This window comes from Beta vulgaris, chromosome 1 (genome assembly GCF_026745355.1).
Source record: "Beta vulgaris subsp. vulgaris cultivar EL10 chromosome 1, EL10.2, whole genome shotgun sequence".
NCBI classification, from domain to species: Eukaryota; Viridiplantae; Streptophyta; class Magnoliopsida; order Caryophyllales; family Amaranthaceae; genus Beta; species Beta vulgaris.
Window position 1 is genome coordinate 61,287,622 of NC_079202.1, and position 25,100 is coordinate 61,312,721.

The 25,100-nt window shown below is 41.1% G+C and overlaps 1 protein-coding gene across 1 annotated transcript; it reads right to left on the reverse strand.

Annotated features, from left to right (window-relative positions):
- Positions 1-22,281: 22,281 nt before the first annotated feature.
- On the reverse strand, positions 22,282-24,716 carry LOC104907474 (dof zinc finger protein DOF3.7). Its single transcript, XM_010696439.4, has 2 exons — positions 24,515-24,716; positions 22,282-23,731 (listed from the first exon to the last, which is right to left on the reverse strand). The coding sequence occupies exons 1-2, from the start codon at positions 24,536-24,538 to the stop codon at positions 22,655-22,657; spliced, it is 1,101 nt and encodes a 366-aa protein (XP_010694741.2). The 5' UTR covers positions 24,539-24,716; the 3' UTR covers positions 22,282-22,654.
- Between the last annotated feature and the right edge of the window lie 384 nt (positions 24,717-25,100).

Here is a 25,100-nt window from a genome sequence, read left to right on the forward strand (position 1 = left end):
TCCTAGGAAGTACAAAATAGGATAGTTATTTGGTATGCAGGAAATAGGGAATTCATGGGAAATAGAATTTCCAAGGAAATGAAAATTCATATGAAGTGTAGGAAATTCATCACCAACCCCCTTGGTGATTAAAAATTCCAACGTCAATTACAAATTCTTGTACTCAACCAAACACCAAAAGCCATTGCCTAAGAAATAGACAAGAGAGTTTACTTCTTATGAAATAAGACTTCCCATGGGAGTTAAGTTCCAACGGTAACCAAACGAGCTCTAACAATACCCCACTTGACAAATACTTTTTCTTATATAATAATGAGAGATAGTTTAACAAAGGTTGATCAATAATGTCACAAAATCAAATGATGCAACTATATATAAAAATACGGAGATAATATAAACAAGTATTAAGATTCAATCTCAAGCCATAGACTACCACAATCCTAGATGTTACCAACTAAACTAACACGCCTTCAATGAGATAACATGTTATGCATCAACGACTACGTCTGAGTATTCCGGTGGTCTTTTTTCGGAGTCTCCTTTTTATTGCAACTTTGTAAGGCATGATCCAACTCATATATCAAGTTTTGCTATTCAGACTGATTAGACATGCTATTTACTATTTAGTTTAGCTTGAAACATATAGGACTCCTGTAACTTCATTAGTGACGAATTTATTTATTTATTATTATGTGTTGTATACTGTAAATATATGAAATTACATATATTGCAAATTAAATTATGTTATAGTTCATAGAATACTTTTTATTTGACCTTCTCTAACATCATGAAATACAGAATAATCGAGAATATCGAGTAGCTGGCCAACTGCTAGAGTAGCTAAAGTGGTGATGAATCCCCTCAATAAAATAGGTCATATTGGAATCCCATCGATTCCTTTTTTTTTTTTGAAATAGAATCCCATCGATTCCTAATATCCAATGAAAATCAAAAAAGTTTATCCATTTACAATCTCCTGCCATTTGGATCAATGAATCAAATCATAGTATAGTCTTCATTTATTTTAAAAGTTGTTGAACTTTGTAATTTTTTAATCCTAAATAAGATATACTGTCCTAGAAACTTTTAAAAGTTCGTTGTGAGAGAAATCTACTCAAAATTTGTGCAATCGTGGTGCTTTAGGGTCGACCTAGATATTAATTCATTCTTTTAATTGTCCCAATGCTTTGAATTAACTTTTTTATATAGTACTAATTTTAATTTCTCTATATGACTATTCTGAAGTATATATAGGGCATATATATATATGAAATTATAGTATATAATAATGTGTGGTTTGTTTATGATCTCAATGTATGTATACAATCTTAACAACATTATCTTTCTACCATATTTCACTAGTAAATAAATAAAAGACACTACGTGTCTACGTTGGCAAATGTTAAAAGTTAAAGCGTTACAATTTCTACTACTACTAAAATACGGAGGGATTATATTCTTTGTTTACTTTTATCTACTCTCACAACAAAAATCCAATCATCGTAATTGGGGATTTTGTCTAGGAAAATAGTTGCAGAAGACTACTGGTTGACAAATTGCTAACTTCCAATATCTAAAGCAAATTTTAGTGGATATCAGATAACTAACATCTTCGCACTTCCTAGATGAAACAGTCGAAATGGGCTCCATGAGACTAGTCTAGCTAGTTAGTAGCAAATGATTGATATTAGATGTGTTATGGACATGGCACTAGTAACCCGTGGTTTGATATATTGATTCCGAAAAAATAAGGTAAAATTAGCCTCAACACACTGAATTACAGCTCAGGTGCATTCAACATCATTAATTACATCAACCGTTAAAACACTATTTTAGATATTTCTCACAGTTAAGCATCGCTTTTCGCCTTTAGTAGATTTTAACTTCATTCGTCAATCTTCTAAAACCTAAATAAACATGATTGCAAAAATACGTCCACATACATGTATTAAGATATACTACATCCGTTTCACAACACATACATGCACTATTTTTCCTTTTGGATGTTTCATAATACATGCACCAGACCATTTCCTAATACATCACATCCTTTAAAACATAATCACACGGTTCTATATAAAATGCAATCGCAACCATCTCTCTCCTCAACTTTGATTTGTGTGCCATATAAAAACGGTGCATGTATTTTGAGACGAAAATAGTATATATATGTATATACATGCTAAAAGACAAGGAAGAGGAGGTGACCGGGAGCTAGTAGTATTCAGAGTTTGCCTCGATTTGGTACCGCTCTCGCGGCCCGCACCAAAACAATGCTTTACCCCATGAGCTGTGTGGTCAGGTTTCTTGATATTTAAAGAGGTTTTTATCCAATTTTGATTAAGAAGTACTACTATTTGTAGTTGGAGTTGTGGGCAGCTTATGCTTAACGGGAATAATGTCTTATCCTATATGTGCTGTATATGGTACATTAATTCATTGTGTGACCAATATGGACCACCACCACTAACGTCCACAAATGGTTGGAAAGATAGAATCAATTCCTTCTTTCTTTCCTATATAAATTAAGTTGGTGTTACAGCATTTTGCTTTGGTAAAACAACGTTTTTGAATGTCATCTACAAGCTTCTTGATTCCATATGATAGACCAGGATACTTCCCTCTAATTTCAATTGAAACTTCATATTCATCACCCAACCTTGGAACGATATTAGGAGTGACGTAAATTTCAAAATGAACTATAATTAGGGTTGAGATAACTACTATTGTCCTAATTCTTAGGGACTAGCATTAGTGTTTTGCGTGAAATGATTTTATTTAAGGTTAATTAGCATCGAAGCACTTAAAAGATATATATATTCAGTAATATTATCACTTATTAAACGAGTTTTGACTCATAATAACTATAATCCCACCGTATTTTTTATTTGCAACATTTCTGACGACTTTTCTTATAATAGACAACTTTTTATTTTTCATAGTACATTATATTAGTAAAAAGTTAGATTTTGAAAACCCTAACAAGGAAAAAAGGATATTATAAAAATTAGTTTGTAAAAGTGTACACTTAATGTGCAAATAACTAAGTAATGAGGAAAATAAATATATGATTTAGATAGTTTTGCCGGTTATAATATCTTAGTACTTGTACTCGGTGTAGGCTGTTATATGGAAATTGTGGAAGAATGATATTTACTACAAAGTTGTACACTATGTATATCCTTTTTAAGTTTCGGAGTCATCCTTCCTTAGGGGATAAACCCCGATAATCTTATATTTTTCTTTTTTATAGTTAGGATGATTGAAGTAGCCCTCATATTTCTATCTTTTTGAACATAAAACTAAATAGAGTATTTAATTAGCTCGGAATGATGTCGTCATTAAATTAAGGGGAACTTTCACCTTGCCATCTAATTTGTACACAGAAATATGTTTTCCTTGGGTAATTTAATAGATGGTTCATGGAATAAAACTCTTCACATATTGTCCGCGAATTTCATTATTCAAGTACTTTAGGGTAATTCTATGAAGCCATATAGGCAATGTAAATGAAAACAGAACATAGTTTCCCAAATTCAACAAAGCCATAATTTTGTATAGTGCCAAAATAGACATTCTTAAAAAGGAGTTAATATTGCTACTAATTCTGATCTCAAAATGAAATCTAATGCTACTAATTTTTTATAGAAAAGAGTTGACAGAACACAAAAGGTAGGACCGTAGGGTCAAGTGGATGGAGAAGTGGGATATTGCCTTGTTTGGCAGTTTGTGCGAGAATTTAATTAATAGATTAAGTCTCCATCATTATAATCAAGTGGTTTTAGTATAGTAGTTGTTCACTTTGTCCCTTAATTAATTGGTCGGTAGTTCCTGTCAAAAAAAAATGGTCGGGATTTCGATTCTCAATCTCTGAGAATGGAAAGAGATTCTTGATCAATCCTTTACCCTTAAGTGAAACACGCGGAACGAGGAGATTAGTTACTACTATCGACAGTGGATACCTTAGTTGTTTAAAAGAAAAAAAAAAGTCTCCATCACCATCAGTCTTTAACATGATATCAAAATTCAAACACCCTTTCAAAAAGACAACGACGCCAAATTACAATTAGAATTACAATTTCAATATTCTCAATTCTTACCGCAAATTTTTCGCAATATGGTCCTACCTTTGCTTCAATTTGTCTGCTTATGTCGCCCTTGCCCCTTAGTGGTCAAATTATCTTCAAAGTTGAGCTTCATTATAGTTCACTCGTAAGATGTGACTAAAATTATTTTTAGAGAAAATGTGGCGTCAAATTATACTTTTTATCTAAAGTAAAAATTTATAGTACTTATTATTACTCTTTAGTTTTCATTTTTTTTATTAAAAAAGATAATTGATCCGAACAGCAACCTATGCTAGGCTACTGCTAGTCTGCAAGACACATCAACTCAGAGGTTAAGTACAAGGATAAACAATCCAAAATTAAATGCCTAACATATTTTTGAGATGAAAATTCGAACCCTGAACAATGTCTTAAAAATTAGAGGTGGTACTCCACTGAAATACCACCTCTCCCTCAAATACTCCTTAGTTTTCATGTTACTCCTTTTACTCTCTCAAAATCCTAGTTATCTTTAATTATTGGATTTTGTAGGACTTCTATTGTTTTTATTCGTTGATAAAGTCAATATATATGTTGTTTTCGACATTTTGTAACCTCGATTAGTTATCATATGATTAACAATTAATAATTATATTTTCATTTAGATTATTGCGTTCAGTGGCTCTCTAACACAAAAAAAAAATTATCTTTCCATTTGTTTGATTTCTGCGCCCTCCTTGTAGGGGTTAGTCATTCCCTATTAGATGTAGTATGATTTTAGAGTTATGATGGAATTGGTTGGTTAGTTTTGTCATAGATTTTCAATGGGTATCAAATCTCACACTACTTTGACAATAGATAAATGTGAAAGCAAGGCCTCCACCGCCAATCCGAATTCCTCGCATGGTTATAAGTCAAGTGCTGCAGCGCCTTCTGACTAGGTCCTGGTATAAGCCTATAAGGTGTGTGCTTGTTAGAGTGATTGTTCAGCAACATTTCCTTGCAGTCCCATAGTCTGTAGCCCCTCATGTCTTAGCTCAGTTATCTACTTCCCATGTAGTGGTTCAATGTGGAAGATGTACTTCATAGCATAGGAGAAACGCAATTGTAAAGTGAATTAAATGTAACTCAACAATGGATAGGGACTCCTCTCTATAGGGTGTGCTTATGCACTATAAAAATGTCGCCCACCTAGTGGAGGAATACCTTATTTTGAGTAGAGGCCTTATCCATTTTATTTTTGACATTGATAATAAAATTGAGAAGAAATTATCAAAAAAAAAAATAAATGTGATCAATAGGCCGGAGACTATGGGCGACTATTAGCCCCCAGCATCAAACAATAAAACAATTTTGGGCATGTGGACTATTTTAAGTCTGGATTTATGATGATTATGTTTTGTGAAATCTAGTTTCAATGGCACATGTTTTATAACTAGCGAATAATGAATACGTTTCTCCTTTTGAGAATCATTAAAGCATTGATATGGTGAACTTCTTTTAATATATGCACTAATTTTTAGGTCCTGGCTACGTCTCGGGTAAGAAAAAATTTCATTTATTAATATAATATTTTATGATAATAATACTAAATATAACTTAGTTTAGTGGTTAGAACTTTAGTATATGTACTTGAGGTCTTAGGATCAAAACCTATACTATGCAATTTCTTAATTTTTTATTGTACATGGATTACATGAACTAAAACTCCATAGGAAGAGCGCCACGTGGCACAGTTTCTTGTTTTCGCCTTTTAATATTATTTGTATAGATTTTCTTATAATTTTAAGTTGATCCAACATGATTTTACTGCCAAAACAAATAAGTATTCCATAATATATACTCCAGCCAACTATAATGTCAATCTTCAGCTATTTACAAGAGGTAAAAAAGATTATAGAGGTAATTGCTTGCAGCAATATATAATTATGTCAACCACGTACCCACCCTTTTCTCATCAGCCTCTTGTATCTCCTTAGTCCTTACAAGTTACAACCACCCGTCCACTACTATTTCTTAGCTAGTACTCCTATCTAAACAGTAAACACCGTGTGTTCAATACCATTTCACTTGGTTATTGTTCTATTCGACATAAAACAATTAAATTGATTTCAATTGAATCGAAATAAAATGAATTAAATTGCAACTAATAAAAATAATAATTGAAGCTGAACTGAACTGTTTGCGACTGAACTAAACTGATTGCAACTGCACTGAACTAAAAATATCATAACTAATAGAAACGATAGTTGTCTTTTGGTGCTAAATATATAACATGTTTCCGTCAATTTTCTCTGTTTTTCCCTATAACATTAAGGGGTGTCGTATCATGTCCATATGTAGAGGATCACATCTATTTATTCTCATACTTGCTTTGAGAGGTTTTCCCAGAATATATTCTTCTTATGTTATCGAGATAACTCAACATACAAATTTTTAATTAATATTGTAGGAATAGAACTTAATTAACGTATTACATCAACCAAGTGGTATGTATTTTTTCTTCTTCGAATCTCATAAGTGTTATCGTGTAATAATTTTTTATCATGATGGATAAGTAAACTACTTATAGGATCTCATATCCTATACGTGGTTGAAAGAATCATTCGGGGTACTCACCGCCATAAACACATCCAACAAACATTTCATTCTGTGAAAACATATTGTACATAAGAGATCGCAACAGAACTGAGATCTATAACTTTCGATAAAAAAATAAAAACTTAACTCACTATAGTCAAAAAATAAAATTTATAAAATACTCCATCCGTTTCCTAAAGATCTTCCCTCTTTCCGTTTAAGGGTGTTTCCAAAAGATCTTCCCTCTTTTGCTTTATTCCTTATTTGGCAAAACAAATTTCCCTATTTACCCTCTCATGTCACTATCATATGGTCCACCATTACATTATTAATTCAATTTTACTCCCTTTCTCTGTCCTACTTTAATCCCTTTCTATTTGTTTATTTATCTTAACCCCTTTCTCTCTCCTACTTTAATCACACCATGCCCCACACAACTTGATTTTCCTTAGTATTTGTAGGAACAGTAAGTGGGAAGATCTTTATGAAACGAAGGGAGTATTTATTATCATTAAAGTATGTTTTGGACACATAGTATGAGCAATATGTTTATTTATGTAGTAAAGTATATATTAACCCTAACCCAGAGCTGGGAAATGTAAACCTAAAAAATAGTAGTATATGCAACATTGAAGATGTAATCTTAAAGTTCAAACTAGGTTTGAAAGGGGTTGTTTCATCTTATAAATTCGTCAAAGTCATTTTTTAATCACTTGTTTATTGCCATATATGTTTCTACTTTGAAGATTTGTCCAAAATTGAGATCAATGTTGAAAGATAGGGTACGAAATATTGAAAGTTGAAACATTCGTTTCTAAGTAAACAACAATATTAAAATTCGTCAAAGAGCGTGTTAACGATGCGATGCTCCTAATTCTGATTGGAGCAAATGTAGAAATAGTTTCTGTGTGAAAATCATCTAAGAGCCTGTGATCCTTCCTGACTTCTAGTAAAATTTTATCTTCCTTTAAAAAAATGTTTAAGATCATCAAAGTAATTTTTTTCTTCCCTAAAAAGGAGACATTTCAATTTTTGTAGCAAAAGAAACTAACTAAAGATAAGGAGGTAATTAATGTAAAATGTTGGATAGAAATATAGTACAATTAATGGATTAATTTAGTCGATTATATCTCTATTATATAACTCAAGGGGAGCTATGGTATCCTCCAATGAAATATCTTTTTTGTCCTTAGCTAAATATATACTTAATTGAATATTCAGATTTTGAATAATTATATCCTTTCTTAATTTAAAGATGAGTCGAAATTACAATAATAAACTAAATAAACATTAACAAAGTAATTTGACATAATGAGAAAAATGGTTACTCGTCTCAATAAAAAAAAAAAGTTACAAATTTAATTTGACTATGAAATTACTTGACATCTAAATTTTTATCTCAATTTCTAACCACTTTATAAATTACAGTAGTTTGTATAACAGTAATTATAAATCACACTTCTATAATTGTATTTTGAAGAAATTTATTAAAAATAAATCCAAACAATCGACGCACGCATGGTGTGCATAGAAGAATAGTGAGTAATTACTAGATGCAAGATTTACTAATCCTGTCGTATACCTTTTAAAAAAGTATATAGTTTTCATTGATTTATGTTAGTTTGTTTGACATAAATAATTTTTTTGTAATGAATATTGGGGATATAATAATACATAAGTTCCTTTTTTTTTTGAAGTTTTTGGGTTATAAATTTTTACTATCTGTCAAGTAGGAAAAAAATCTTATATACAATGGAATTACAGTAATTTATTATCATAATTAATATAGCTAATTTATAATATGAAGGAGTGACCATTTACTAATATATTTACATGGAGCAATTAACTCTTATACCTCAAGTTTATTATATGTCCATTTTATCTAAAATCTGTTTGTTTGGGCTTATTTCCTGGTTTAAGCTTACCAAGGATAATCCAGCCCAATAAAGGCCTTAGAACCTCCAGTGGGCCCCACCTGTGATGGTGCATCCTAGCTGTCAGTGCCCCCCAGCTGGCCTACAGTTGGGAAATCCCCGCACTATAAATACTCAACCCCCTCATCAATGAGAAGGTATTGAATTCTTACCTAACAAACCAGAGCATCTCTCTCTAGACTTATCTCTCTAAGCTTGATCACTGACTTGAGCGTCGGAGAGGCGATCCCGGAACAACCCCCGGGGCAGTCTAACCGTTACTTTTGCAGGATTCCGGCGTACGGACTTTGAACTCAGGACATTCGAATCTGACCCGGTACTCCCTAAGCAAAGGAATCGAACCCTTAATTTCTAGACAGAAACAGTTTGGCGCCGTCTGTGGGGATAGTACAAAAAGTTACTTCGCCACCACTCACTCAGATTTATTCATCAGCTACTCAGCTCAGAACGCCAATTGACCATGGACCACAACCAAAAACACTCGCGGCAAGCCAGCCTCCGAGCAGGTCTCTCGGCCAGAGAGAGGCCACCTCGCCCGCACATAATCGGGATCCCCCAATCCCCCGACCGGAGCGAGGCCATTCGCCTGCGCATAACCGAGAGGCCGAGCGGTCTCCCTCACCAGCTCGGAGGTCACCTACCGTCCAAACTCTGGACCCTCGGTCAGTGTCCCAGCATATCCAGCATGTGGAGCCTCAGCCGCTCTTCGCGTCTGACCTGGCCCTTATCACGGCTCAGCTCCAGGAGACATTCCAAAAGGGTATGATGGACATGATGGCCATGCTTCAGCAGAGGCAACCACAACAAGTCGTCCGCCTCAATCAGCATGAACCCAGGGAGCGCACGGTCGTCCGCTCTCAGAGGGACAACTCTCGTTCTAATCGAGACCCGCAGCCTAGCCGGCCACGGTCCGATGCGAGAGACCCGAGCCACCGGGAAAGGGAAAAGTCCGCGCGACAGGGGTCGGCCCGTCAGCATGCAGAGACCCATGTATCTAAATCCCCAAGGGGGGGAGCGGGTCGGAAACCCCAAGATGCCCGAGATTTCCTCAACAACAAGAAGCGCCTCAGCCAAGGCTATGACGCTCGGGACTTCCTCAGGAAGAAGCAAAGACCGAGAGGGCCAAGGGGACTCGGCTCATTCTCAGCCCCTAGGCTAGCTGGAGGAGGGCTCAAGTTCCTGATCCCCTTCAGTCAGGAAATCCTAGGGACCAACCTCCGGGTAAAATTAAAACCCCCCTGATCGAGCCATTTCGGGCCTAACCGACCCAGATGATCATATGGCTAGTTACAAGGCTCAAATGAGCGTGCAGACAAGCTGCGAGGCCACTTGGTGCCGCTTCTTCCCTACCACCCTTAGAGGGTTGGCTCTGAATTGGTTCCAAAAACTGCCGGCGGGGGTCATCACTGACTTCGCCATATTGGAGCACCTCTTCATCCATCAGTTCGTAGCGGGAAAGAGGCAAAGAAAAACCAGCCTTCACCTCATGGGGGTGAAGCAAGACAAGAATGAATCCTTGTCGGACTACATCAAGAGGTTCAACGAAGAGTCTCTCAAAATAACCGACCTACAGGACGCTGTAGCCTTCGCTGCCCTCATGTCCGGCCTCCAACCGGGTCGGCTCAGATGGTCATTGGCCGAGAATGAAGTCAAAACTTACTCGGAAGCCATGGCTCGGGCCAAAGATTCATCCAAGCAACGGATATCTGCCGTTACTCGGACGAGGTGGCAAGAAAAGGAAGGATGAAGGAGTCATGCGGGTCAGCCTAAGCATCAAAGAACAGGGGGCCGAGGGGATCGGCTCACTGATAATGGCAACGACCCCCGATTCAATAAAAACCGGAAGGAAATCTACTTTGGCATCCGGGACAAAAATTGGCTTCCCAGGCCAACGCCCATCCGGACGTCATCGTCTCGGAGGGACAAAAGTTTGTGGTGTGACTACCACAAGGAATGTGGTACACCACCAATGACTGTCGGGAGCTCAAGAAATCCTTGAACTGGTCTGGGACCAGGGCAAGCTCAACCACTACCTCAAGCGTTCGAGCGAGGAAAAGGGAAAGCAAAAGGTGGGTCAGTCGAACAGTGGGGACACCGAAGGCTTCATTGGTGTCATCGCTGGAGGATTTGCGTCGGGAGGCCTAACCGGCCGAGCGCGCAAGGCTCACCTCCAGAACCTTAAACATCAGGTGCTTGATGTTCAGCTCCCCGAGCAGCTGCCCCGTCATGACATTTGGGGAACCAGTCGGACGTTGCTGTTCCGCACGACGACCCCCTTGTCATCGAGCTCAAGGTAGCGAATACAAAGGTGAAGAGGGTATTGGTGGATAGCGGCTCATCCGCTGATATAATCACCCTTGACTGCCTCAAAAAGCTGAAGTACACCGAACGGGATGTTACCCCCATGGCTCAGCCGCTCATAGGCTTCGGGGGAACTCTGTCCACCCGGTCGGATCAATAAAATTACCCACTCGGATGGGTGAAAAGGGTAAGGGGAGAAGCCTACCGATCGACTTCTTGGTGGTAGACATCCCTTTGCCTTACAACATAATAATGGGGAGGCCCATGCTAAACAAGGCCAAGGCCGCCATCTCCACCTACCAGCTCCTCTTGCAGTTTGAGACTGATGACGGGAAGGTAGGAAAAATTCAAGGCGACCAACAGGCCGCAAGAGAGTGCTATGTGAATAGCCTCAAAAATACCGACGTCCAAAAGGACTCGGACAACGACGTCCAAAAGGACTCGAAAAAAAGAAAATACGAAGAGGGTCAGCCCTCAACGAGCCTCGGGGTGTACATAACTGAAAACCCCAAGCAATATGAACGTCCTCAACCAGCCGAAGAGGACGAAGAAGTCGCGATCGGCCAGGACCCCGGTCGGACTGTCAGGGTAGGCAAGGCCATGGACCGCAAACAAGGCAAGATATCATCCAAGTGCTCACGGAGTACCAAGATGTCTTTGCCTATGAGGCCACAGAAATGCCGGGGCTCGACCCGAAAATATGTGCCATGAGCTTAACATCAAAGAGGGGTTCAGACCTATCAAGCAGAAGCTCAGGCACCAAGGTCCCGAAAGAAATGCCGCGGCAGCAGCAGAAGTCAAGAAGCTGCTCGAGCGGGTTTCATAGAAGAGTGCAATACTCGGAATGGCTGGCCAACGTGGTTTGGTCAAAAAGCCGAGTGGGGCATGGCGAATGTGTGTCGACTTCACCGACTTAAACAAAGCCTGCCCAAAAGACAATCACCCTCTGCCAAAGATCGATAGGCTGGTCGATTCAACGGCAGGGCACGCCCTTCTCAGCTTCATGGATGCAAATGCCGGCTATCATCAAATTCCCATGGCCGAGAAGGATAGGGTTCATACGCGTTCATCACTCCTCAGGGTGTCTACTGCTACAAAATGATGCCGTTGCCTCAAAAATGCCGGGGCACATATCAGCGTACCGTCAACAAAATCTTCAGCGACCAATTGGGTCGGAACATTGAGGTATAGTTGACGATATGATAGTCAAAAGCAAGGCCCAGTCGGATCACCCTGAGATCTGAAAGAAACGCTGAGCACCCTAAGGAATACCGAATGATGCTCAACCCTAAAAAATGCGTCTTCGGGGTTAAAGGGGGAAAGTGCCTCGGATTTCTAGTAGATGAGAGAGGTATAGAGGCCAACCCGGACAAAATCAAAGCGGTCTTAGAAATGAAATCGCCTCGGAATGTTCGGGAAGTACAGCGCCTAACCGGCTGCTTAGCGGCACTCGGTCGGTTCCTCTCCCGGTCGGCCGATAAAAGCTTGTTGTTCTTCAAGGCCCTGAAGCGAAAAGAGTTCGCATGGGACGAAGCCGAGCAAGCCTTCGCGACCTCAAGAATCACTTGGCATCTTTGCCCAAATGATCTCCCCCTTGCCGGGGGAACCCCTGTTTATCTACTTGGCTGTCTCGGACTACGCTCTTAGCGCCGTCCTGATAGCCGAGCGAGAAGGAAAGCAACATCCGTGTACTTCATCAGCCACGCCTATAGGGGGGCCGAGGCGAAGTACAGCGATGTTGAGAAAATGGTCTTTGCCTTGGTAATGGCGAGCCGGAAGCTCAAGCCCTATTTTCAAGCACATCCCATCAAAGTCCTTACCGGACAACCGCTCCGGAAGCTTATTGAGAAATGAAATCACTCGAGTCGGATGAGTGATTGGGCAGACCAGTTAGCAGATTTTGGGCTCGAGTTCGAGCCCCGAGAGCATCAAGGCCCAAGCACTCGCTGACTTCATCACTGAATGCGCAACTCGACCCCGGTCGGTTCGCAAGAGGAGTGGGAATTGCTTGTTGATGGTCATCCACAAAGAGTGGTTGTGGAGCCGGGTTGGTCATCAAACCCCCGGTCGGAGAAAAAATTGAATATGCTGTTAAGTTCGAATTTCTCGGATCTAACAATGAAGCCGAGTATGAGGCTCTCATCCTCGGAACAGCTATGCATCCTAGCTGGGGCAACCTCATCATAGCCAAGTCCGACTCACAACTCATAGTGGGTCAGATTTCCGGAGACTATGAGGCCAAGGAGGACAACATGAGGATGTACTTGGCCAAAGCCCGAGCTGTCATTGCAAGGTTGTCCGGATTCCGGATCACCCACATTCCTCGCTCGGAAAATCAGCAGCTGATGCACTGGCTCGGATGGCTAGTTCTGCTGAGGGTCGGCCCCCAGAACCATACTTGGGAAGTGTTGAAGGAACCTAGCATAAATGCTAAAGAGCAGCTCGTACTCAATCGATCCTCAAACTGGATGGGTGAAATTGTGGAGTACTTGCGAGACGGGACCTTACCCAGTGATCCTAAAGAAGCCGACCGGATTAAGCATAAGTCTGGTTGGTTCCTTTGGCATGAAAGGCAGCTCTATAAAAAGTCTTTCACTCATCCCCTCCTCAATGTATAACTCCCGAGGAAGGAAATTATGTCCTCCGGGAAATACACCAAGGAGCCTGCGGAAGCCATCAAGGGGGTCGAACTATAGCCGGAAAGGCGCTAAGAGCAGGGTACTATTGGCCTACTTTGAAAGGCTGATGCCTCGGACTTAGTCCGACGGTGTCCCTCCTGCCAGATTCACTCGGACATCCAAGGGCCCTGCCACTCCCCTCACCACCATTCAAGCAGTCCTGCCCTTCGACAAGTGGGGCATGGACCTGCTCGGACCTTTTCCCCCAGCTTCTGGGCAAAGGAAGTTCCTAATTGTGGCTATTGATTACTTCACCAAGTGGACCGAAGCCGAGCCACTGGCGTCAATTACTGACAAGCAGGTTCAGTGTTCATATGGAGGAATATCATTACCCGGTTCGGGATTCCAAGAGCCTTGGTGTCGGACAATGGCCGGCAGTTCAACAGTGGGCCAACTCGAGAATATTGTGCCCGGTTCGGCATTCAAACAAGGTTTTCGGCGGTCTCCCGCCCTCAGACCAATGGGCAAGCCGAGTCGGCTAATAAAATTGTCCTGAAGGGTATCAAGAAGTCCCTTGATGCCGCTAAAGGGGCATGGGTAGACGACCTACCCGGAGTACTCTGGTCGGCTCGAACAACGGTTAAAGAAGCCACAGGGCATTCTCCTTTCGGCTTGGTCTATGGAAGCGAGGCTGTCCTTCCGGTCGAGGTGGGAATTCCCTCCCCTCGGATGACGTTCTACGAGTTCGACCAAAATGAAGAAGAAAAGCCCATCAACTTAGACCTATTGCCAGAAACCCGAGGCAATGCTTTGCTACAAGCCATCCGGTACAAGCAAAGAATCACAAGGCATTTAACCGGCGAGTAAAGCCTCGGCCAATCAGTCTAGGCGACTGGGTCGTCCGAAAGGTCGAAGCCACGGACTTTCCCATCTCAAAGGGAAGTTGGGGGCAAATTGGGACGGCCCTTACAAGGTTACAGAAATCATCAAGCCAGGGACATTCCGACTCGAATCTCCCGAAGGGGTCCCCTGGCTCGGCCTTGGAACCTAGACAATCTCAAAAGATTCTATGTGTAACTTTTTTTCGTTACTTGCACTAGGGGCATGATGTAAGGCCAGCATACCTGGTCGGGTTAGCAAGCAAATCAAATTGTAACTCGGACTTAACCAGTCCATGTATCAAGTCGGTTTATACCCCAGAAATGAAAGAGACTTAACCAGTCTAATTATTTTGAACAAAAAGGCAAGCAAAACTTAACCAGTTTATTGTCTATTGAATGTTGTAATATTGCAAATAACGAAAAATATGCGACAAATGACGAGTTGCAAAATAGTAGTTGTATTCCAATTGATCAAAAGTTGTAAAATACAACCAAAAGTTTACAAAAGCATAGGGTCGAAAGCAGAAAAGCTAAAAGGCCGACAAGGCCAAAGCTAAGAAAATCCTAAGAAAGCTAAGCAGAAGGACCGGCGGCAGGTTGCTCTGAGGGAGGTGGCTCGGTGCTACCAGCATCCTCTTCTTCTCTCACATCGAGTCGCTGTCCGAGCTCATCTCTTCAGCCATCTTGGCCTTAATCTCAGCTGCTCGGCTTCGGCCAACTCCTGGTAGCGAGACCAGACTGAATTCCAGTCGGCCTCGGGACAGGAATCAGCAAAGGCTACCTTAAGCCTAGCAAGCGCCTCGTCCTCGCCCATCTTATGGGAAGATTGGCCCACGTCGGCGCAGAAATCGGTACAGTCGTCCGACTTCTGCCAGGCGTTGAACCATTCCCCTGAGAACGAGAAACGGCCGCTTGGGCTTCCTTCAGTTGAGCCTCGGCCGAGGAGAGTTTGAGCCGGACCTCTTCCAAGTCCTTCTCGGCCTGAGCCTGCTTGGTCTCGGCCGTAGCTTTGGCGGACTCAGCGTTGTCTTTGGCAAGAGTAAGGTTGGTCCTTTCGACCTGCCAGTCCTCCCTCTCTTGCTTCCAGGTCGCCTCGCCATCATCAATTTTCTGTTGGCCTCCTCCAAGCGGAGCTCGGCCAGGCGCTTAGCTTCCTTGGCCTGGTAGACCTCATCGAAGTGCTTCCGAGCCGCCTCCTTCAGGCTCTGAACCTCCTGCACCAGTGAGCCGGTCCTCGGCTACCTTGGTCATCCGGATGGAAAACTGCAAACAAAGACAAGTTAGAAAATAAAAAGAAAAAGTAAAAGGAGGAGTAAGGCTAAGGTACTTACATCCATCCAGGAGCGAAAAGTTCGCTCGATTCGTTTCTCCCATTCACCGCGTTGATATGATCTCGGTCGGTTTGGGTAACAGTATTTCCAGGGCACTGGCAATCCGTTCTTTCTTGTCCGTCTTGGACATTTGGGTAAAGGGGACCGGCGCCTCGGATAAGGTCTGCTCGGTGTGCGAGGTCCCCTGTACGTGGCTTGGACTTCGCACCGGCTCGAAATCCTCTGGGTGAAGGGAAATGTGTGTCCCCTCGTCCCCGAAGCAGGCGGGGGCTGTTCACCTCAACAGAAGGCTCTTGCCTTGCCTTCTTGGCCGAGGCCTCCTTCTCGGCTCGGGCCTTCGCCAAAGCCTTCTCGTCATTTCCACCCTCTCTTCAGTGCGCTCCTTGCGCTTTCTCGGCTTGGGTTGGAAGGATCCTGTAAAGCATATAAAAGTTGGTGAGAAAAGAAAAAATCTAAAGCCACCGGGTCGGATAGAGAAGTATCTTACCTTTGGCTTAGAAGGCTTGTTAATTTTTCGCCTTCATCTCGGCCCTAATCCGAGCAGCCTTCAGAGCGGCGGAGGTTAGTCGTTCGGCCATGTCCGGGTCTGTTTCCTTTATGTAAGCAAGAGAAGCCTCTGTAAAAAGACAAACAGTTAGCAAAATATAGCAAATAAAGCAAAAACAAGTCAACCGGACCCCCTTGTTGCCGAATTACCCTTGGGAAAAGCCGGGCTCAGACCAAACGCGGCCAGGAAGTGCTCATCTTTAAAGAACTTGCAGCTCGGGAGCCAGTTCCCCGCTACAAAAACTTCGCCGCCGTCCACTATTTTAGCCTCTAACTGCATGTATATAGCAGCCACGGCTTCGTCTTCCGACAACTCGGGCACTTTGAAATTGAGGCAGTGATTTGGGTCGTCAGATGGAGGCACGATCGGGATGCCCCATTCTCCCCCATAGTAGACAAAGGCAAGCACCGGCGAAACCCCTTTTGAGAAGTGGGTAAGTCAAGAACGGTTCGGTAGCCTCGCCGAGCTTGGAAACACCACCACCCAGGTCCGTGATCCCCCGCTGGCATTTCAAAAAGCTTGTACAAATGGCGCCAGAGCGTAGGGTCGGCCTAACGCCGATGATGTCACATATTACCTGAACCGCCAAGATTCCTCCCCATGAGTTTGGAGAAAGCTGACCCAGGCATAGGTTATAAGCATTCAAGATCTCCTTCTCAAACGGGGTCAGCGGGAATCTTAAGCCCATCTCCATGGCCTTGTAATAAAAGGCGGTACATCCGGGGGGTGGGCTCAGAATAGTGTGACTAGCATCGGGTCGGACCAGTATGTAGGGGTCTTTATTTGGAACTTCGCTGCTTGGCCTCGGGCATCCTCCAATAAGGCCTTTATTAAAGATGGAAGTGGAAATTTGGCGCCCGGACCGCCTTTGGGGTCGATCTCGGGATACGCGAGCCGACCCGATGTAGAAGCTTCGCCTTCCTCTCCTGGCATAGCTATCCTAACTACACCATCAGACAAATATTTGTCTAAGTAACTCCTCGAAGAAGGATAGGCCAGGGACACCTCCCAGGTAGGGGATGGTACCCTCGGCCTCCTCCTCCTCGGCTTGCGAAGGAGTACTTGGGAGGGAAAGCGCCTCAGGCACTGCCGAGGGATCCGGGCAACTTATTAAAGTTGACACCAAAACCATTCCCATACCCCTCACTTCCTCGGCTAAATTGTAAGGAGATGAGGGAGGGGGTGTCACTGACTCGGACGAACTCCCCATTATTTATCAACAGAAGGGGGTCGGCCGATTTTATTAAAAGAAAGAGAAGAAAAACTTAGTAAAAAAAGCAAAACAAAGGCGTTACCTGGTCGGACGAAGAAGATGGGGCTCGGACTTTAGAGAGAGAAAATGCTCTAAGGTAGAGAGAGAGAGAGCAGGAAACTCAAATTTAGAGAGAGAGAGAGAATTGTAAAAGTGACAAAATCTTTCCCCTCTCTCCACTTATAGGCAGAATCCTCGATCTCCGCGTGCCACGTCACAGCTTGGACCGGGCCTTGTGTCTTCAGCACCTTAATGGGCCTCCCAACTGCCCAAAACTGTTCAATAGGCACAATCCCTCGGAATATCAATCGTCACAAAAGTCATGAATAACCAGAAGTTGAATCGCCACCATGTTTCAGCACCCCAATAATCACCGTTGCCACGTGGCATTTGGTTTCCAGAAGCTATTAAGTTCACCAGCTCAGTATTACCAGTTCATCAGCTCAAGGTTACCCACTCGGTCGCCTCAGCCAGTGCGTCCAAAACCTTAGTAGCCGGCTCGGACAAGCATGGGGCTCATTGGCCCCTCATCCGAGCCGCGTCCACCTAGCTCAGCCCTTGGAGGCACTCCTCCTTGGTGAGTAAGTCTCCTAAGTCCCAGATTGACTTAGCGAGAGCAGGCACCGGCTCGGACAAGCATGGGGCTCATTGGCCCCTCATCCGAGCCGCATCCACTAGCTCAGCCCTTGGAGGCACTCCTCCTTGGTTGAGTAAGTCTCCTAAGTCCCAGATTGACTTAGCGAGAGCAGGCACCGGCTCGGACAAAGCATGGGGCTCATTGGCCCTCATCCGAGCCGCGTCCACCTAGCTCAGCCTTGAGGCACTCCTCCTTGGTTGAGTAAGTCTCCTAAGTCCCAGATTGACTTGCGAGAGCAGGCACCGGCTCGGACAAGCATGGGCTCATTGGCCCTCATCCGAGCCGCGTCCACCTAGCTCAGCCCTTGGAGGCACTCCTCCTTGGTTGAGTAAGTCTCCTAAGTCCCAGATTGACTTAGCGAGAGCAGGCACCGGCTCGGACAAGCATGGGGCTCATTGGCCCCTCATCCGAGCCGCGTCCAACCGGCTCGGCCTAAGTAGGCCCTCCTTGACTGACTAAGCGAACGAGGATACCGGCTCGGACAACCATGGGGCTCATTGGTCCCTAGGCCGAGCCGTCCACCAAACACACCTCTCCTTGAAGAGACTGGGTCGGCACTCAAGCCACCCCTTTCCTAAGGGAGACCGGGTCGACACTGAGGCCATCCCTCTCCTTTAGGAGACCGGGTCGGCACTCAAGCCACCCTTCTCCTCGAGGAGACCGGGTCGGCACTGAGGCCATCCCTCTCCTTTAGGAGACCGGGTCGGCACTCAAGCCACCCTTCTCCTCGAGGAGACCGGGTCGGCACTCAAGCCACCCCTCTCCTTTAGGAGACCGGGTCGGCACTCAAGCCACCCTTCTCCTCGAGGAGACCGGGTCGGCACTGAGGCCATCCCTCTCCTGTAGGAGACCGGGTCGGCACTCAAGCCACCCTTCTCCTCGAGGAGACCGGGTCGGCACTCAAGCCACCCCTCTCCTTGAGGAGACCGGGTCGGCACTCAAGCCACCCCTCTCCTTTAGGAGACCGGGTCGGCACTCAAGCCACCCCTCTCCTTTAGGAGACCGGGTCGGCACTCAAGCCACCCTTCTCCTCGAGGAGACCGGGTCGGCACTCTAGCCACCCCTCCCCCTTGAGGAGACTGGGTCGGCACGTGCCCTCCTTTCCTGCCTAAGAAGCAGGGCAACCTGGGTTCCAAACTGTCTAGGTTCCGCCACGAACTGGAAATATTTCAGCAAGGCCTCGATATTTCCCATTCCTGGCGTGGGGCTAATTGTTTTGGCCTTATTTCCTGGTTTAAGCTTACCAAGGATAATCCAGCCCAATAAAGGCCTTAGAACCTCCAGTGGGCCCCACCTGTGATGGTGCATCCCAGCTGTCAGTGCCCCCCAGCTGGCCTACAGTTGGGAAATCCCCAGCACTATAAATACTCAACCCCTCATCAATGAGAAGGTATTGAATTCTTACCTAACAAACCAGAGCATCTCTCTCTAGACTTTATCTCTCTAAGCTTGATCACTGACTTGAGCGTCGGAGAGGCGATCCCGGAACAACCCCCGGGGCAGTCTAACCGTTACTTTTGCAGGATTCCGGCGTACGGACTTTGAACTCAGGACATTCGAATCTGACCCGGTACTCCCTAAGCAAAGGAATCGGAACCCTTAATTTCTAGACAGAAACACTGTTGGTCAAAGACATTTCACCAACTACTATGTACTAGTATGTACATAATACATTTTATATGTTTTTACTCAAAGAAATTTTTTGGTCAACCTCACAAGCCTAGCAATTCGAACTTCTACCTTAGAAAGGTAGTTATAGATTGGTCCGACAGATATTTGAACTCCATTTGTCTCCTAATCCAACCAAAACAATTCAAAAATATTAGACTTTTTGATAAAGTATTGAATTTTTTTTTATTTGATGAATATCAATTAAAATAAGGTTTTTGTGGTGGAAATATCACTTAAATTTTTTTAAGAAGAAAAGACCAATTAAAATATTTTCGTTGGCAGTATTACGATTTTTATGCCAAATTGTCAACTTTCCGGCGTTGACAATTTCTTTCCCTCCAAAATCTCTTTTTTTTGGTCTTATTTTCACCTTTCTTACTATTTAAAAGCCCTAATTTCTCCAAAATTTCCCAATTTCTCTCATTTTATTGAAACTAAAGCTTTCAGCCTCAACCTTAGAGCGAGCGGGTAGTAGTACTAGTTAGAGAACTCGAAGTAAGTGCACTCATCCGAGTTCGTAGAGGAGAAACGGGTTAACCCAGATCGAAAATTAGGCTTGTTGTTGTTGGTAAACGAAAATCTAGATCAATGTGAGTGAGTGAGGAGAGAGGAAGAAAGAGAGAGTGTTAATTAGTGAGAAGGTGGAGAAGTGGCTAAGAAGGAGAAGAAGAAGATGACATAAAGATTTCAGAGAGAGAAAAGATGAAGATCGATCTCGTGAAATAAAGAGGAGAAATTAAAAACAAAGAATGTGAGTTGACAAAATAATAATAAAAAAACCGAGGTTTTGGGAGAAACCAATTGTGAGGGCCGGAAAATTGACAATTTAGCTTGAAAATCGTAATGTGATGTTTAGTTGTCAGCGAAAGTATTTCATTCGGTCTTCCCTCCTAAAAAAATTTAAAGTGGTATTTCCCACAAAAACCCTATTTTAATTGATCATTCGCCATAAAAGAAATCCTAAAGTCCTCTTCAAATTGTTATAAAAGTATATGCAAATTGCAAAGAGTAAGTAAATTGACTCAAAGTGGAGGGAATTATTAAGTAGCACGCCTGCCCAGAGGGAATGTTTGGGTGGACCCTCTTGAGACCTAAGAAAAGTGGGTTTGTCAGATTTTCTTTTTTAACTTTATCTTTTGAGTAATGATAGTAGTAATACTAGTCATCATTTAACTAAAGCAATGAAGGGGGGCTAACTAAGAAACATGCAATAATGATGAACATTCATGGATATGATGGGCCAAAATTTAAAAATTGGGTCCTCTACTACATGAAATATGATGTGATTAGGTGAGCTTTTGTTGAGGCAGGTAAACTTTATAATTAATTTAATTTAATTAATTAATGGATTAATGCTATACATTTTGCTAGCTTACTATTTCTATTTATATCTTAGTGCTTGGATTTGAATTGAAGATAGATAATATAAAATTGTTTAATTATATAGTTGAGCAAGTTGAATGACCTTTGTTTTTGCAAGATTAATTAGCTTAATTACATAATGGTAGCTATCTTTGACTCTCAAGCAGTTGATTAGGGTTCGACACCCCTTCCTAGCAAAATCCCAGTCCCAAGGATTATTTACCGAAACATAATATATATATACACATATATACTTCTTCTGTTTCGTTTTAAATGCAACAAAAGAATATTATTTGTGAGATATAAAATGTTGTTTTGTTGCATTTAAAACGAGGAAGTACTACAAATATATGTGTGGAGTCTGTGTCTTTTACCAAAGAAAAAGTTGAATGACCCTTGATTTAATATATAATAATAAAACAGAGATTTCATTTGAGATAATGGTCACAACAAGCTAAGCTACAATTGTATATGCTACACCATGTAAATAATCAAAATGATCTAACTTCAATAAATTTCTAACTACATACTTCCTCGGTTTCTTAATACATGCAACATTGGCAAGCGACAAATAAACCAAGAAGGAGGAAGAGAGATTGAAACATGCATGATTCATTCATGTAAGTTTTAACTTTCTTTGTATAACAATTTGCCAATAAGAGAAATGTTGCAAGTATTATAAAACATCCGAAAACAGAATATGTTGCATGTATTAAGAAACGAAGATGGTAGTATATATAAGATAATATGCTTCTCTTTCTTATTGGCTTCATGGAAGTGGTTTTCAAGGCTGGAAGATTCTCTCAACCCCTCCCCCCAAAATGGATAAAGATGTCAGACCTGACACTTCCAACATTGAGAGAGAAGGAATGCCACATTGGTAATTACAACTTACAAGTAACCAAATCTTAAATTGTTTATCAGCCTAATTTTTAGTCTTGGCCATCTCACTCTAACTTCTTGTCACACCTTAAAAGTTGATCCTAAAAAAACTGTAATTAAAAAAGTTATCCTAAGCAGACAATTTACATAAATTTTGTCTAGTTTTTATCTGTTGTAAAGCTAAGAAAAGAAACAATAACTTGATATTACAAAGTTTCCGAAGCTAAAAACTCCATTAGTAATAGATCAAGTAATACTTAAGAATAAAAATGATACAGCTGATTAATTAAAGGGTTTTCTTTGATGTTTTAGATATATAGAAGAAGCTATGAATATAAGCCATGTATGGATCTAGAAGTTAAAAGATATACAGTCATATATTCACCTCTTCTTCTATCTCTAAACTAATAAGAACCCTTTAAATAATAATAAAACCACCCCAAAACCCTAAAAAAATAGGTCCAAAAACTATTACATGAATAATAATGTGATAAAATACAACTATATACTATATGTTAGTTTTTTCAAAAAAAAAAAAAAAAACCCCAAACAACCATGTAATTAAGAAGAACATAAAAGATAAATATATGCTTTGATCTCCTAATTAAGTTATTACCATGTTCCACCACCTAACATACCACTCCAATACCCAGTTGTTGGGGCTTGATGATGATGATGGTTATGATGTTGTTGTTGTGGTTGATGATGATCATTTCCTCCCTTGCTTTGATCATCACTAATCTCATGTTGATGATGTTGATGATGTTGAGGAGTTGTTGATAATGATGGTGTTGAAGTAGCAAGCTTATTCATATCAGCAAAAGGAAACAAAAGCCTAGCAGCAGCATTATTATTATTATCAGCTGATCCCACATTATTATTATGATCACCAGGCGATGAGAATAGATTCATATTAGGCTTATATTCTTGCAAATTAGGGAACCCTGATGGATACAGTGTATTGGAATCCGGCATCGGCATCGGAACATAAGGATTCAAGCTTCCCCTAGATGCAATCCCCGTTCTAAGAAGCTCAAGAGCTGAAATTGGAGTTGAACAAGTGGTTGTACTACATGTATTATTAGTAGTACTAGAAGTATTATTATTGGAGTTCATTATATTAATGGGCTCATGATTTTCATTGTTATTAGTAGGTTGAAATATACCTTGCATAGGGAAAGCAAGATTAAGATCTTGGCCTTGAAGGAATTTAGGGTTTTGAGAGGAAGTGATTAGGTGATGTGATAAGGAACTAATTGGTGGGTTTAGATCAGGGATTAGCTTATTAGTATTAGGGTTATTAGGGTTTGTGATTATTGATGTTGATGATGGATTTGATGATGATGATGATGATGATGATGATCTTTTGTTCTTCCTTGAACCTCCACCCACAGGAACATTTCTTAGAGATCCACCTTGAGTCCAATACCTTCTACAAGTCTTACAAAAATACCTTGGTTGAGTTAAGCTATAATTGTTGTAGTAGCAAAACTTGGTGTTGGTAGAGTTGCACCTTGGACAATTCAAGTTTTGATCTTTTTGAGGCCTTGCTCTTCTTTGATCTCCTATCACTTGTGTAGCCCTTGAATTATTGATATTTGTAGGACTATTGATATTGTTATTGTTGTTGTTGTTATTATTTGGTATTTGTATTTCTTCCATTGGCCTTGAAAAACCACCTACTTGTTGCTATCCCCACAATAACCAAGAAAAGAGAAAGTAAGAGACCAAAATATGTTTTAAAAGTTGCAAAGTAAAGTGTAAAGTGATAAACATCTTACAACTACTATAACAAAATTGAGTTGATGAACAATAACAAATAAGGCCTGGCTAGCAGGCTTTTAGATCAGAAGTGTGTATGTGTGCGCGCGTGCGTGTATATGTAACTACAAAGTTGAGATTTGAAACAAATAAACACAAAGTTTATGTTATGGTATAGTGTTATTAGCTTTTTGATTTTGAGATTGAATTGAAAAGGAGATCACAAAAGAAAGAAAGAACACACACACACATACACAATAATTACTAAATATTACTTTCTAGTTTCTAATCTAAACACCCTTTTCATCTCTCTACTATTACATAACCAAAAAGGGTTTAAGCTAAGGGAATGAAAAAGAAAAAGAAAAAGTGAAAAGCTTTTACATGTTTCAAGAACAAACATGAAAGTTCAACAAACAATAAAGAAAAAAAGGGGAAGAAAAAGAGATAGAAAAGGGAAGAGAGACATAGAAATGACTCCATTAAACATCTTTCAAAGAAAAGTTTCATGCATATACAACCAAATTTCACCAAAAAGGGTTTTTTCTAAAAAGCACTTTGTGGATCTTTTGGGTTTTATTTTTTCAATTTAACCTAAAGAAAACCAAACTCTTTTAATTATCAGAAATAAATTAAAACATAAGATTAAAAACAAAAAGTAACCCTAGCTATGTATGTAATAGTTATGAATATATGCACATATATGCATACCTGTGGCCATTGAGCAGCATCCATGAATCCAAATGAAATTAAAAAGGTGAAGATAAAAGCTAGCAGATGATGTCTTTTGGGATGGAAAAAGAAGGAAGAGAAAGAGAGAGAAAAATCAGCTCTTTTTAATTTGTCTGCAAATGGACTTAATTGTGGAAGAAAGAATGTTTGTGATTGTTTGTGTTATGGCTTTATGTGTAGGCCTCTCACTTTATGATGTAAGAGAGATGGCCTAAGAGTAAGACTAATAGATGGGGTTTGTTTTGACGTATGTTCCTAGCTAGTATTTTTAGTATACTACTATTTAATTTCCCCAACTTTTCTGTTCAAAATATTAATTATAATTTTTAATTATTGTAATTAACTTTGTAATATACCATTATATATTGTTTTACGTGGTACGTATATGTATGTATTTTCTCATTTTCTTTTTGGAAAAAGCTAATTAATGAGCAAAAATCAGCGTTCGATATGAGTAAAATTCACTATACATATATAAGAATTTGTGTACATAATTAAAGTACTTAAATGTATTGTCATATGATGTATAGTTTTTCTTTATTATACTTTGTTCTCCCTTTAACTT

What these genes read in the sequence shown, in the direction of transcription:
- LOC104907474 (XM_010696439.4), bottom strand. Translation starts at nt 24,538, where the DNA reads ATGGATGCTGCTCAATGGCCACAG. An exon ending in ATGCTGCTCAATGGCCACAG is followed by an intron (nt 23,732 to 24,514) that starts GTATGCATATAT and finishes TTGTGGGGATAG; the next exon opens with CAACAAGTAGGTGGTTTTTC.